Genomic DNA, 12837 nt, shown 5'->3' on the forward strand with positions numbered 1-12837 from the left:
ATATAACTCATCCGTTCTCCCATAGAGCTGAAACAGAGTGTGTTAAGTGGAAGTCAACCGCCTTGGCCAAGGCCAACTGAGTCACATACATTTTCTCCATTAACTTATTGACTAAGCCAAACAAGCAGAGCAGGAAATAAACAGGTTTATTATAGTATGCTTCATTAACAAGGGTGCACAAAATAAACAATGGGAGCGAAATGAAAAATGTCCTCTCACCAGTAAGAGCTCACATTGGAAGAAATCCAAGGTCTGTAACACTTTAGTACTTGAGTGAATAGTTTCTCAGCAAGGGAGATGAGTAAGGGCGGATGCCTTTGATTTATAACGCCACGCTTTTGCCTTGAAATTAAATGGCAAACACACGTCACACAGTGAAAGCAAATTTTACACAATAATTTTGCTTTATGGGGTCTGTGACATTTGCATTGGAGAGTGCCCAAAAGTCAGCGTTTGGCCTCCGGCCCCTACTAACCCATTGAATTAAGATATATTGAACACAAGTTAATCACAAGCTGTCAAAACTGCCTTAGAGCTTATAGCTATAGAATTTACTAGACCTCCATTCATCCTGTGGAGTTCTGCATTTTTGAGATGCACCAAGTCATCTGGTGACTGAAACCAGCTCATATCCAGCTCAGTGGCCCTGACTAGGGAGCTAAAATAGACCCTGTTTCCATTGGTGAACACACCAAACCCAAACACTAACAGCAAAGTTCCTTAGTATGGAAGCTGTTACTGAGGGTAGAGGATTCAGTTGGTATGTTCAGGACCATTGAGGTGTTTTAATCAGCTATGCATGTCTAAACACTTGGTTAGTCAGGTTGAGAGATTATGACTTTCAGCAGATAATACCAGAAAGTACTAAATTGTACAAAATCAAGTACAAATAACTTTAATATTTCTTGAACAATAATTTCTCCCTGAATCCATAGTTTATAGAAAACAATATGTTCTAAAGATGATATAGTACCGCTGTTCATTCATCAAGATTAGTACACAAGAACTTTAAATCAGTAAATATGTCCTTGTGTATTTTCTAATTTAAATTGAGATCAACTTATTTCACTGAAACAGTGACATGGACTGGGAAGGCAGTAAAGTTATAATGATTCAGCTGCAATTAGACAAATAAAATGCATGTTTGTTCTTGTTGGGTCATCCTGGAGTGTGAGTAGTTTAATGTGCCTTACAACTTAGCCAATGTTAAACAATCAGGCCCTATTATTTTACTAAATCTTTGCTATGTTTTCAATACTTCTGCTGCCTCTTCTCACTTATTCTTGACTGGTTTTAGAATATGAATGGAAATTACTGACCTCACATAAACCCTACTGTTTATGTGCGATACTTTATGATGGATACGAGTCCTTTCATGTCTCAGAGGACCATCTGTGACATCCGTTTCTCTCTGCATTTTCCCTGAAAAGCAGCTTTCTCAGAAATGATGACTAAATGTTATGCATTTTGCTTTCCAAATATTACTCTACAAAGGTTTAGATTATGAAAAAGAAAATGAATACAAGCCCATGGAAGGTCACCATCACTTAAAACCTAAATGCTTATAATTAAACACAATCATTTCTTCTTCAACTTAGACCCAGAGCTGTCAGATGTTGCTGAATAAATTTCGTTCACTTCTGACTGTTAGCTGCTACTTTTTTCAGAATAACCCCATCATGCCCTCAATGTAAGTTAGCTTTATCTTCTTTACTGCTTTCTTTACTAGCAGTACGCTTATTTAAGTTTGCTTCATAAACTTCAACGTCTGCCTGTTCATTGCAGTGAATTTCTGACATATTTACTAAGAAATCTACAGTCACAAGTTTTGCCAGTGTCATGTTTTTGGGCCTTTTCCTTTTTGGATTAAATTTATGTTTCAACACTTTACTAAAGAAGGTTTAAAAGCATTTCATAAAATACAAAGGCTTTTATTTGTAAATTCAAATGTATTTTGATGTTAGACTTACCGTGTTTACCCTTTGTCTTTTGAAATTCTGCAGTTCGCTGTGACACACTGGAACTGACGCAGTTCCGTCTGACCCGTGTTTTTTTTCTTTTTTTTTTTTTACTGATCACAAGTTGTTGGTTTTTGAGAAGTGGCTCAAGTTAACGACTGGGTTAGAAGCGTCCTGGCTGCAGTTCCAAAAAAAAAAAAAAAAAGGCTCAGCTCTTGGTCAGAATTGAAAGTAAGTAAACCCACAGTCATGGATAAAAAACCCAAAACATCCAAGCAAAAGGCTTCACAGTTGGCAAGGCAGGAGTAATGCTAGCTCCCAGCTTTTCTCCTCTTAACAGGATTTTTTTGCAAATGTTGCAAACTAATGATTATTTATCTCACTTTGCTTAAAACCATCTTTATACTTCCTGGAATTTCTTTCTCCCAGACAATAAATATTTCTTGCCACAAGGTTATTATTTGAAAGATTTTCCCTCACTCTGAGTAAACGGGCCCATACTTTTAGTTTTGCGTAAATTCTGCATAGATCAGCAAACCAATTCTATAGTTGACCCCTAATGACTACGTCCAACATTGAATCTTGATTGTAACCAAACCTGTCACTTTAAAGCCCTTGATGGCCTGAGGAAGTTTTAGTTGTGCTAATTTTATCGAGGAATCCATTTCAGTCACATCATCCCCCTCTTTTAGGGCATCTATCCAAGTTGCATGCCATAGTTACAATGTAAAGCTAATAAAGCTCTTTTAATGATTCAATATGCATCTGATCACACTGTAATAGTTTAACAATATGGTCAGTCAACATAAAAATCTAAACTAAAGATGACTGCATAGATTGTGCCAATTTCTTCTCATCATCAGAAGTCACTAGTAACACTCCGTTTGCCTAAATTAACATAATTGCTAGAGCATATAATACTCTCGTATCCAACATATTATCAGTTTCTCCGTATGATATCCTTTGGTAAAAACCCAAACTCTATTTACCAGTAGCTCCTATCTTTATTATGATATAGTTAATAACATACTTCTTCCTCCTCCTTTTGATCCAACTCTTTCCCGTTATTGAGTTTTAACTCCCGGCTGTCTATAAAATATTGGCTCTCAGAACATAATCCAAATCATCCCCTTCCCATAATATTTTCCCACACGTTCAGGTTAATTGTGTCTGCGTTTCATCATCCTCTTTATGAGGTCATAATTTTCCCACAAATGTTTTTATATTTTTTCACTCCTGCAAAATTCACGTGAGCATAACTTCTGTTTTTAATAAAATATCATAAATATTATTATATATTTTTATTTAGTAGGAAATAGGAAACGCAAAAGGTTGAAAATTATTTAATTAAAATAAGTCTTTCTAAACAGCAACAATAATGTTCCCCGTCAGGGGGCAAAAATCTTCAGATATTTTCAAGTTTTATAAAATTAGAAAGAAGCAAAGAAAGGGTAGTGAAAAAAAAAAAAAAAAAAACCATATAATATAACTGAATATTGTTTATTGGCTATAACAAATATATTAATATTAAATGGTCTAGATTTTTTCAATCTTTATTTGTCACATTGACGAACAAATGAGAGGCCACCACACCTAATGTCAATACGCAGAGCCTGATTATGAATTCTCGTTAATTTCAAAAGTGTTTTTTTTTTTTTATTATTAAATATATGAAGATCAAACTACTGTTCAGCTTTGCATACCGACATTCTGTTGTGTTCCTGTCTCCTGTTTCTGCTGCGCTATCACTCTCTTTTCTCCTCGTGTGCCTGTCACTGGGTTTTCTCTCCTCTGTTCTCTGGCTGGTGAAACAAACTGAGAACAGGCTTTGATGTGGCTCCAGTTCCAAGGCTCCCTCTGATCTGTCTATGTGCATTTGTGCGTGCAGGTTTAACCTTCCATGCTCTGCGGTGATAATGGCCGGAGGTGAGACCGAGTGAGAGCCGTGCAATTGACTGGACTCCACTCCCTCTCTCTTTTACTCACACACACACTCATACAAGAGCGTTCAAACCTCAGAGTCTGTAAGCTCAGTCAACAGAACATAACCCACTGAACACCTGACAGGGAAAGGACTTCCTCCCATGCAGCTGCAGTTAGACGGGTAGCAACATCCTGGCAGCAGATGTGTGACCTGGGAACTGCAAAACCCATTGGCTGATTTTTGAGGGGAGGGTGTTTCAGATCACACCACATTATGAGCACAACTCCGATCCTAAAATACCAACCTATAAACCTAGAAACAGAATAAAACCGCTCCCGATTCTTGATCAAAATGTCCTGAACCATTTTACAGCTCTTGCTTTCATGGGGCTAGATAACTGTAAGTATAATGCTCCGATGGAGGCCGTCACTGTGACCTTGGTGTGGTGGAGCTGCACAGTGTGCAAACTGGGCGAGCTCCAAGGTTTGAAAATGTTTGACTCTGTGAATGTGAAGCCTGGGTGTTGGTGAAAATAAACAAAAATTGATGGAAAAATAAACTCTTTTGACACACAGCAGGACTCAATAAACAGATACGTCTGCACACTGTAGCTATTCCAAAGAATCATGTAAACTGAAATTAAAGTAAATCAACTGCATGATTGCTGATAAACATCATCGCAAACTGCTTATTCTCATGAGATTTTTATTACTACGAAAGACATAAGTTCTTAAACACTATTAATTCTCTAGATTAGTATTTTTTTCAAGCAGATTTTTGAAGAAGTGTTCAGGGTCAAAGAATTAAAGTATTTAGACTTGCTACCGGTAGCCAATGTAATTCAGCAGAAACTAAAACATTTATGGTCTGGAAGTCTGAAGACCTGCTGATGTGACGGATATGTGTGTTTGTGTGTTACTTTATTCTTTACTTATACAAAATATGTATATGATACATTTTATTTTTAGAATCTGTAAGGCATTGTCCAATGCTCCGTTGTGCAAAAAATTGATTGAATGATTGATTGATTAACTGATGAAGTGCTGTCTTACTCACCATCAGACCACCTCATGACATCATCAAGTTGAGATGGCAACCCTTTCCAGAGGATGCTCTCCTTGGGGTAGCCCAGGTCCATGCGCCGTAGGTGGTCGTCATAGCGCCAGTAGTATTTGTCCTTAAAGAAGTAGGTTTTGTCGTTGTGAAGCCAAACAAAAGCTGCATCCACGCCCTCCATGGGCAGACCAAAGTCACTGATTGGACGTGGGTAACCCTCTTCAACGATGTTGTCTTTGAACACCCAGTATTTTAGCCCTAGACAGTAAGAACAGAGAAACGTGTTTAAGAAATGTGGCATTTATTCTCTCAGCATGTATTGGTTTCACTACTAGAAATGTGTAAATGCATAAAAATAAATGCATCTTTCATTGAAGTGCCACAATCTCCCAGTGAAAATTCAGCCTTAATCTAAAGTACATTTATGCAGTGGGGGAAAAAATCCCACTTTAGAAAGTAACTATTTTTTAAAAACAACACCGGGACTCCTAATGAATTGCTTAAAATAAATGTAACAATGCCATTTTTTTAAATCCATCATTTTATTTCTTAAGTGTATCCAAGTGTCTAGAAAATGGAGTCTTGACTGAAGTTCAGGCTGGAAGACTCTTTTGGCGCACCTGGCCCTGCAATCAGTGCCTCCCCCTCCGCAACCCGGACCTATCAACGCAGGTCCAAGCCTCACTCCAGCCAAGCATCGTCCAGGCTCTGGTTCAAAAGGACCTTCACTCCCAGCCTCCTCCGCTTACCAGCCCCGATCAACCCACCGCCACCCCACCTCCACCTTCAGCTCCCGGCTCTCAGGCCTCATCATCCTCTGACCGCCGCCACCAGCACAGGCCCCGGGGGGTTTACATTCCCTCGCTGCATCAGGAATGTTCATCGAGCTTATCGAAGTCCAGCTCGACGTCCACGGCCGGGGCCTGATCGCCAAAGAACTTTGTGTTTATTTTCACGTTATTTTTGTCATTAAACCCTTTTAACTCCTTCCCTCTCTCCGTCTGAGTCTCTCCAGATTGAAGTGTTTTTTTTTATTTATTTAACAGTGTCTGAGTTCCTGTTTCCCTAGTAAATAAAAATGACATGACGCAGAGACCGATTTCTCTTAGACACACTTCAAAGTGGGGAAACATATGAAAATATGTTACAGTCTCAGTTATTATTTATAATGATGAAATGATTCTAAACCAGTGAAACTGTGACAAACGGAGCTGAAGGGGTACCCAAGTTTCTTTTGCCGTGAGTGAAGAATATGATAAGGGAGAAAAGAAAAATATTCTGCAGCAAAGGGAGGAATCTTGGGTTCACCATTTTATTTTTTTAGGGCTTTCGCTGACATCTTTACCACAGGCAGTAATAATAACTGCTTTAAAAAATGAATAGATGTTACTCATAATAAAAAAAGAAACAAACTTCTTACTGTTAGAGATCTAATGCACAACTCCTAATGATCTAGAACAGAATTAATTACAGTGGTACTACTGAAAGTTACCACCAAATAAAATAAAAAAAACTTCATTAAAATGCTCATAAATTTGCTACACAATTAGTTGTATTTGTAAAATACAGTCACTTGTAAATGTACCTTTAAAGAATACTATTTTGTGGTCCCCTGGCCTTTCGTATACAGCGTCCACGCTGTCCAGATTGGTTGGGAGGCCCCTCCAGAAACGATGGATCTGTGCAGGTCGCAGAGACACCAGGTGCTTCTCCCTCGTTAGTCGCCAGAAGTATTTTCCTGACAAAGTGCACAAAAACACTGGTCTGGATGTTGATTCATACGTCAGTCATAACTACGCCTACTTAGTAATGTAGCTGCAGCTGTACGTTTTTATTTATTTGCTTGGGGCCACCCATGTAGGAAGTTTATTAATGTCCAAATGAACGTACAGCACTTTGCAAAATATCTCTTTTCGCCTAACGTTTTTCGCCTTATGTCATGTGACAACCACAAACTTATTTGTATCTTATTGAGTTCACTGCCTTATGAATATACCTAATATGGATTGATTAAGATCTAAGCGAATTCATGGGTTAAAATGGTCCAGTCAAAGTCCACGCATAAATCTTTTTGACAATTTCACAGTCACTTCCCATCCATAGCTTGACATACTTTGCATAACATCATCAGCAAATTTCCTTCCGTAAACGTGAAAATCTGATGTGGACGTACACCAAAATATTTGAAGTGGTGGTAATAAAAAGTATTGACTCGAATGTCTTGAAAATATGTATATTTAAAACCAATCAAGAAAACATTAAATTGCAATCCTTTTACTGAAAATAACAATGATGATATAAATTATGATTAAGCCACAGTTTTGAATGTCTTCTCTTTCTTCTTCTTTATTTCAATCTCACAATCTTTTATCACCCAGGCAACTTAAGAGATCTTAAAACTGGTCATATTATTGGGATAGAAAGTGAAGTATGAAGTATGATGTCCAATCAAATTGCAATTTTCCAAACATCGATATCGCTACGGTTTTAGTCTGAACCAAAAATAAAACTGCCATCTTTTTTTTTGTGTGTGACTTGTCAGTTGAAACCACATTTAACGGACAAAATAAAAGCAGCAATGATGCATAAAGTTTTAATTGTTCTGTCAGCCTTATTAAAATACAGGAGATTAAAACAGGTCTTTCAGCAGAGCTAGAGTTCAGCACGCTTCACTGACACTTGTGCTTCTGAAAGTTTAAGTCTATTTCTTGTTTCTATTGTCAGTGGGAAGCTTGGGGTCATTCCTCCAGAGAGCAGGCATGAAAGCCTGATGTAACTTTTGGATTGCAGTCTTTCAGCTGCCCGCCAGCTGCAGTCGGGCATCTACATCTACCGGCCCTCCCTCTCATAGTCATTTTGATCCATTTATGCTCTCCTTTACTTCTACTTCTTCTGTACTAATTTAGCTAAGCACTTTTTGTGATTCCCATACTGTTGTGGTGCTTTGCGTCTTTATCTCTCCCTTTGTGCTCCTGTACCTTTGAAAAAGAAGGCCTCCCCCCGTATCTGGGCCACTGCATCAAAGTGAGTGGTGCATCTGTCTGGGGCGTCTCGTGCTAGCCTGGGAGACAGGGCAGAAGAGCAGAAATGAGAAATGTAGGAAGAGGAGAAACAAGAGTATTTTAGGAGAAATTATACATTTTTTTTATTCTGTTACCAACTATTTGGGGAAATATTGGCACCACAATGCATTCAAGATGTGCTGCTGTTGTATGAACCTTCCAGACCTCTCAGGTCTTCTGGTTCCGGTCTGCTCTGCATCCACAGAACCAGAACCAAACACAGAGAAGCAGCATTCAGCTTCTATGCACCACAAATCTGGAACAAACTTCCTGAGAACTGCAAAACAGCCGAAACACTGAGTTCCTTTAAATCTAGACGTTACAATGTTTGCTTTTTAAACATTATAAACGAGACATTGATCAATATTCTGATGCGTAACGATGGCAATTGACAAAATGTAATGCTTCAATTATTGACTGTGGGTTTTATGTGTTTTTACAACGTAAAGCACTTCAAAATGCCTTGTTACTGAAATGTGCAATACAAATAAACTTGATTGATATTTTAGGGATGTTTTTTATGACGGGCCTCTGCAGAAGCTGGTGATACTGCACTAAACAAAAAAAGGAAAACCTATCAGTCAGACCCAGCAGAATCCCTAGGTGCCTTTTTCCCTGGGGTTCTTAAGTGATTTAAAGCGCCGACGTGGCCTGCCTGCCAATGATGAAGTTAATAGCACCACAGGGCCGGGAGTGGGAGCTGGCCAGGCCTTATATTACCAACAAGGGTCTCTATTCAGAGCTCTATTAAAACTACATCACTACCGAGTCAGGCCTTATTCAGCCGTCTCACTCATTATCGTTTAATGAAATTAGAGAATATTTAATGATTAAAGTAATGGTTTAAACTAGCAGGGATATGTGGAGACATATTCAACTAACCACCTGTTTGGTGGCATGTACGTGTGTGTGTGTGTGTGTGTGTGTGTGTGTGTGTGTGTGTGTGGGGGTGTGTGTGTGTGGGGGGGTGCGTGTGCGTGTGTGTGTGTGTGTGAGGTGGCAACCAAAACATCAGACTTTCATATTAAGGAGATCATTAATAAATATTTGTTTCTAAATCTTTTAGGCGAGATTACAGTTGGAACGTAGTTTTAGAGTGTTAGTGTGGTCACCTGGAAAGAAGATGTAAATTAAACAGACAGTCCAAAGACACTTCAAACAAGCAAACCCATATACATTAAAGCTGCCAGATCTTCTTTTGGTTGTTATTTTTTTATATTAGTAAAGCAAATTTAGGTTTAGTTACAGCCTTTTGACCAAATGGTGTGTAGAAGCCATTGTGTTGCTGATACAAAAATAATATCTCAAAACGAACAAACAAACAAACAAATATATAAAAATATATATACTACATCTGGTTATAATTTAGTAAGGTTTGTATAAACTGTACATTTGCAACATGTGTGGAAGAACAAATACAAACGTAAGGAAACAAAATGCCCAATGCTCCCAAAACACTAACAGGCTCATACCACTGAAGTGAAAGAGGATGTATTTTCCTCTTATGACGACTGTACCTGTATCAGGAACATGGATTAAACTAGAAACCCACCAAAGGTGCAGCTTAAAAGTAAGATATAACGAACATGGTAGAGATTTGTTTGGGTTTGAGTTTATTAGCCTTTATCAGTTCCAAGCACCGGGAGAGGAACCAATAAAACATGGCTGAGCCAGTATACGCTCCAAACTGAAACTGGTATTGCATTTTGATGCTAAAATTTCACAAAGCCAATTTTCTTTTATTGACATTCCCGTCTGCTGCACTCCTCAGGGAGATTGATGATGAATAACATTTACTGAGAGAATATTTGAAGGTTTAGAAATACTTACTCTACTCCAAACAAGAATGATGATGCAAGAACAGGTCTCATGAATGTTGAAGATATATATATGAACAGGTCTCATGAATGTTGAAGATATATATATGAACAGGTCTCATGAATGTTGAAGATATATATATATATATATATATATATATATATATATATATATATATATATATATATATATATATATATATATATATATATATATAGGCACATGAAAAACTACAAATTTTAATCTTTTACTTACATGACAGTGGATCTGTTTTCAGGAAGATCAAGCAGGACAGGAGGCTCAGGTGTAAGAGAGGGGTTTCCTGGTTGATTCGTGTGGGAAACTGAGTCTCTGACACCTACAAGATGGGATGAAAAAAAAAATGTTAGAAAATGTTTTGATAATTCTCAGTAATATAAAATCCTTTCATTTCTCACTTCATGAATATATTTCAACCCACTCCACTTTTGTCCAATTCAATTTCTTTCCTGCCACATTCCCTAACCCAGCAGTACACACTTTGCATGCAGATCATTTTCCCCTTTTTTATTTCTCATATTGACACTTCCTGCATAAAGGCAAAGCATGATAAGGTCACACTCCATAACAGGGTCCAATTAACTTCTTCCGTGTTTTTTATTAAATCAATATCCACGCTCTATAAAACTCATCAAAGGCTGCTTCCTCCACAACAAGGCCTCTGCACCTCGAGTCTCCTGAGCTGTCCCCCATAAGCAGGTGTTCTTATCTGATAGACTACATAATGACAGCAGGGGCTTGTAAGTCAAGGCCAGTAAAGAAGGGGAGTGTGAAAGCACTTATGGGTCGGAGAACACATCATCTGGCCAGAAAGCATAATGTTAGAAGCACTGGAAAATATGAGTAGCAGTAAAAATGACACAGGCGTATTGAGGTATAAGGAGGTGAAGTGGTGTAGGACTTTAATCCCATATTGTTAAGGTGTCCTCCACAGCTACAGGGCAGTGAAGGAGAATGTCCTCCTTTCCAGTTTCTGTTTTTAATTTGTTGCCAAAAACGTGTTTTAGGTTTTTAGCTTATTATAATATCAGACAGATTTCATATCATAACGGGGAATTAGTCTTTTGATTGTTGACCTACTTTAACCTATTAAAGTAAATTGAAAATTGTTTTTTTCATGCCAGTTGGATTTAACTCCAGGTTCTGACTCTCTGGCTACAAAACCTTTATTTTATTTTCGTGCATTGGTAAAGAAGTTGCTTGTCTTGCATAACACAAACTGATGGACAGATAATTTCCTTCAAATTTGTTTTTTTTTTTTGTTTTTTTTTTGGCAGAGAGCAAAATTTGTGGTTCTAACAATTACTGAAAGTCATCCAGGTCCTGAAAAAGCAAAGCAGCCACAGAGCCCCACATTATGACCACCGTATTTGAAATGCTGTTTTAAATTTTCATCGGACACAATAAGACATAACTTCTTGTCAGTCCAAAACAATATATTCTCAAAACTCTTGGGGGATCATCAGAATATATTCTTGGTAAATATGAAGCAGTCCTTTATGTTGTTCGTCCTGATCAGCAGTTGTTCTCACACTGCAACTCTCCCAAGGCTGCCATTCTCGCCCTGTCTGCTTCCTATTGATTGATCATGAATACTGACCTTAACTGAAGCAAGTCAGGCCCGCAGTACTTGAGATGTTGTTCTGGGTTGTTTGCAGCCTGCTGGACAAATTGCCGATGCACTCATGAAGTAATTTTGGTACGGCGGCCATTCTTGGTAGGGTTCATCACTGTTCGATGTTTTCTCCATTTGTGGATAATGACACTCACTGCAGTTTGCAGGAGTCACAAAGCCTTAGAAATTGCTCTGCATCTTTCTCCAGACTGAGGGGTGTGAACAACTGTTTCTCATCTTCTTGAATTTCTTTAGATCAAGATACAATTTGTTGTTTTTTAAGAGACTTTTATTCCTTACATGTTATCAGGTTGAAGTTAGTTTTTTTATTTTACAATTCTTGTGATCAAGTCTGGGCATGTATAAGTAAACTAAAAATATAGTTAATTATAATCAATATGATTTGGTAAGTTATGCAGATGTTGTTTCCCTAAAATGAAGTCCTCATTTGAGTACTATTTTTACAATTTTAATCAGGTTATGCTGTAAAATTTGTTTCTTAATCTGAAACATTTATTGTGACCATAAACAATCCACATACCTAGTTCACTTTATTTTCACCAAAATATCTTAAAATATATTTAACATTTAAAATGCATGTTTACTTCAACTGTTTAACTTTCCCACATACGGCTCTGGAAAAAATTAAGAGACTTAAAACGATCAGTTTCTCTGATTCTACTCTTATTACGTATATATTTGAGTACAATGGACATTGTTCTTTTATTCTATGAACTACCGACAACATGTCTCTGAAATTCCAAGCAAAAATGTTGTGCTTATTTTGCAGAAAATGAGAAATGGTCAAAATAACAAAAAAGATGTGATGCTTTCAGACCTCAAATGATGCAAACAAAACAACCTCATATTCATTTAGAAACAACAATACTAATGTTTTAATACAGGAGGAGTTCAGAAATCAATATTTGATGGAATAATGAGGTTCAGTGCAGGGGGCTCTTCATTTTTTCCAGAGCTGTATGTAACGGCACATGCACAACAGGGAAGTTCCTCTTCCTTCATACCGTAGAGTTGCCACAGTCGTACTTTGTCTTCATAGGGTAGATCGTACTTCAGAGGGTCCCCTACAGGGCCCTGGTAGTATGGCCTCATGATGGACTCCATGGCCGAGGTGTGAACGAGGCCGATGGCGTGACCAAACTCGTGGACTGCAACAGCAAACAGGTCCATCCCGTGAGAGTCTGACAGACAAGAAAACAAGAGGTAGGATGAAAACATGACATAAAGGAGAGAAAAAGAAAATCTAAAGTTGTTGCATATTGAATAATACTTGATCCTATGTGAATCTGTTACTATCATCTCTCTCACAGTTATTTTGGGTCCTGTTCCACAGAACTCTGGTAG

The 12837-nt window shown here is 37.9% G+C and overlaps 1 protein-coding gene across 1 annotated transcript in view; it reads right to left on the reverse strand.

Moving 5' to 3' along the window:
• The window catches only part of LOC106918294 (matrix metalloproteinase-17-like), a 47976-nt gene that overhangs the window by 3666 nt on the left and 31473 nt on the right, over positions 1-12837 (reverse strand). The window contains exons 4-8 of the mRNA XM_088011025.1: positions 12498-12674; positions 10074-10176; positions 7917-7999; positions 6524-6676; positions 4939-5196 (exon numbers count right to left, since the gene is read on the reverse strand). Coding sequence (XP_087867151.1) covers positions 4939-5196; positions 6524-6676; positions 7917-7999; positions 10074-10176; positions 12498-12674 — 774 coding nt within the window. The remainder of the gene's footprint in view (positions 1-4938; positions 5197-6523; positions 6677-7916; positions 8000-10073; positions 10177-12497; positions 12675-12837) is intronic.

Source organism: Poecilia mexicana, unplaced genomic scaffold, assembly GCF_051168715.1.
Source record: "Poecilia mexicana isolate PSO_F unplaced genomic scaffold, ASM5116871v1 scaffold_12, whole genome shotgun sequence".
Taxonomy (NCBI): domain Eukaryota; kingdom Metazoa; phylum Chordata; class Actinopteri; order Cyprinodontiformes; family Poeciliidae; genus Poecilia; species Poecilia mexicana.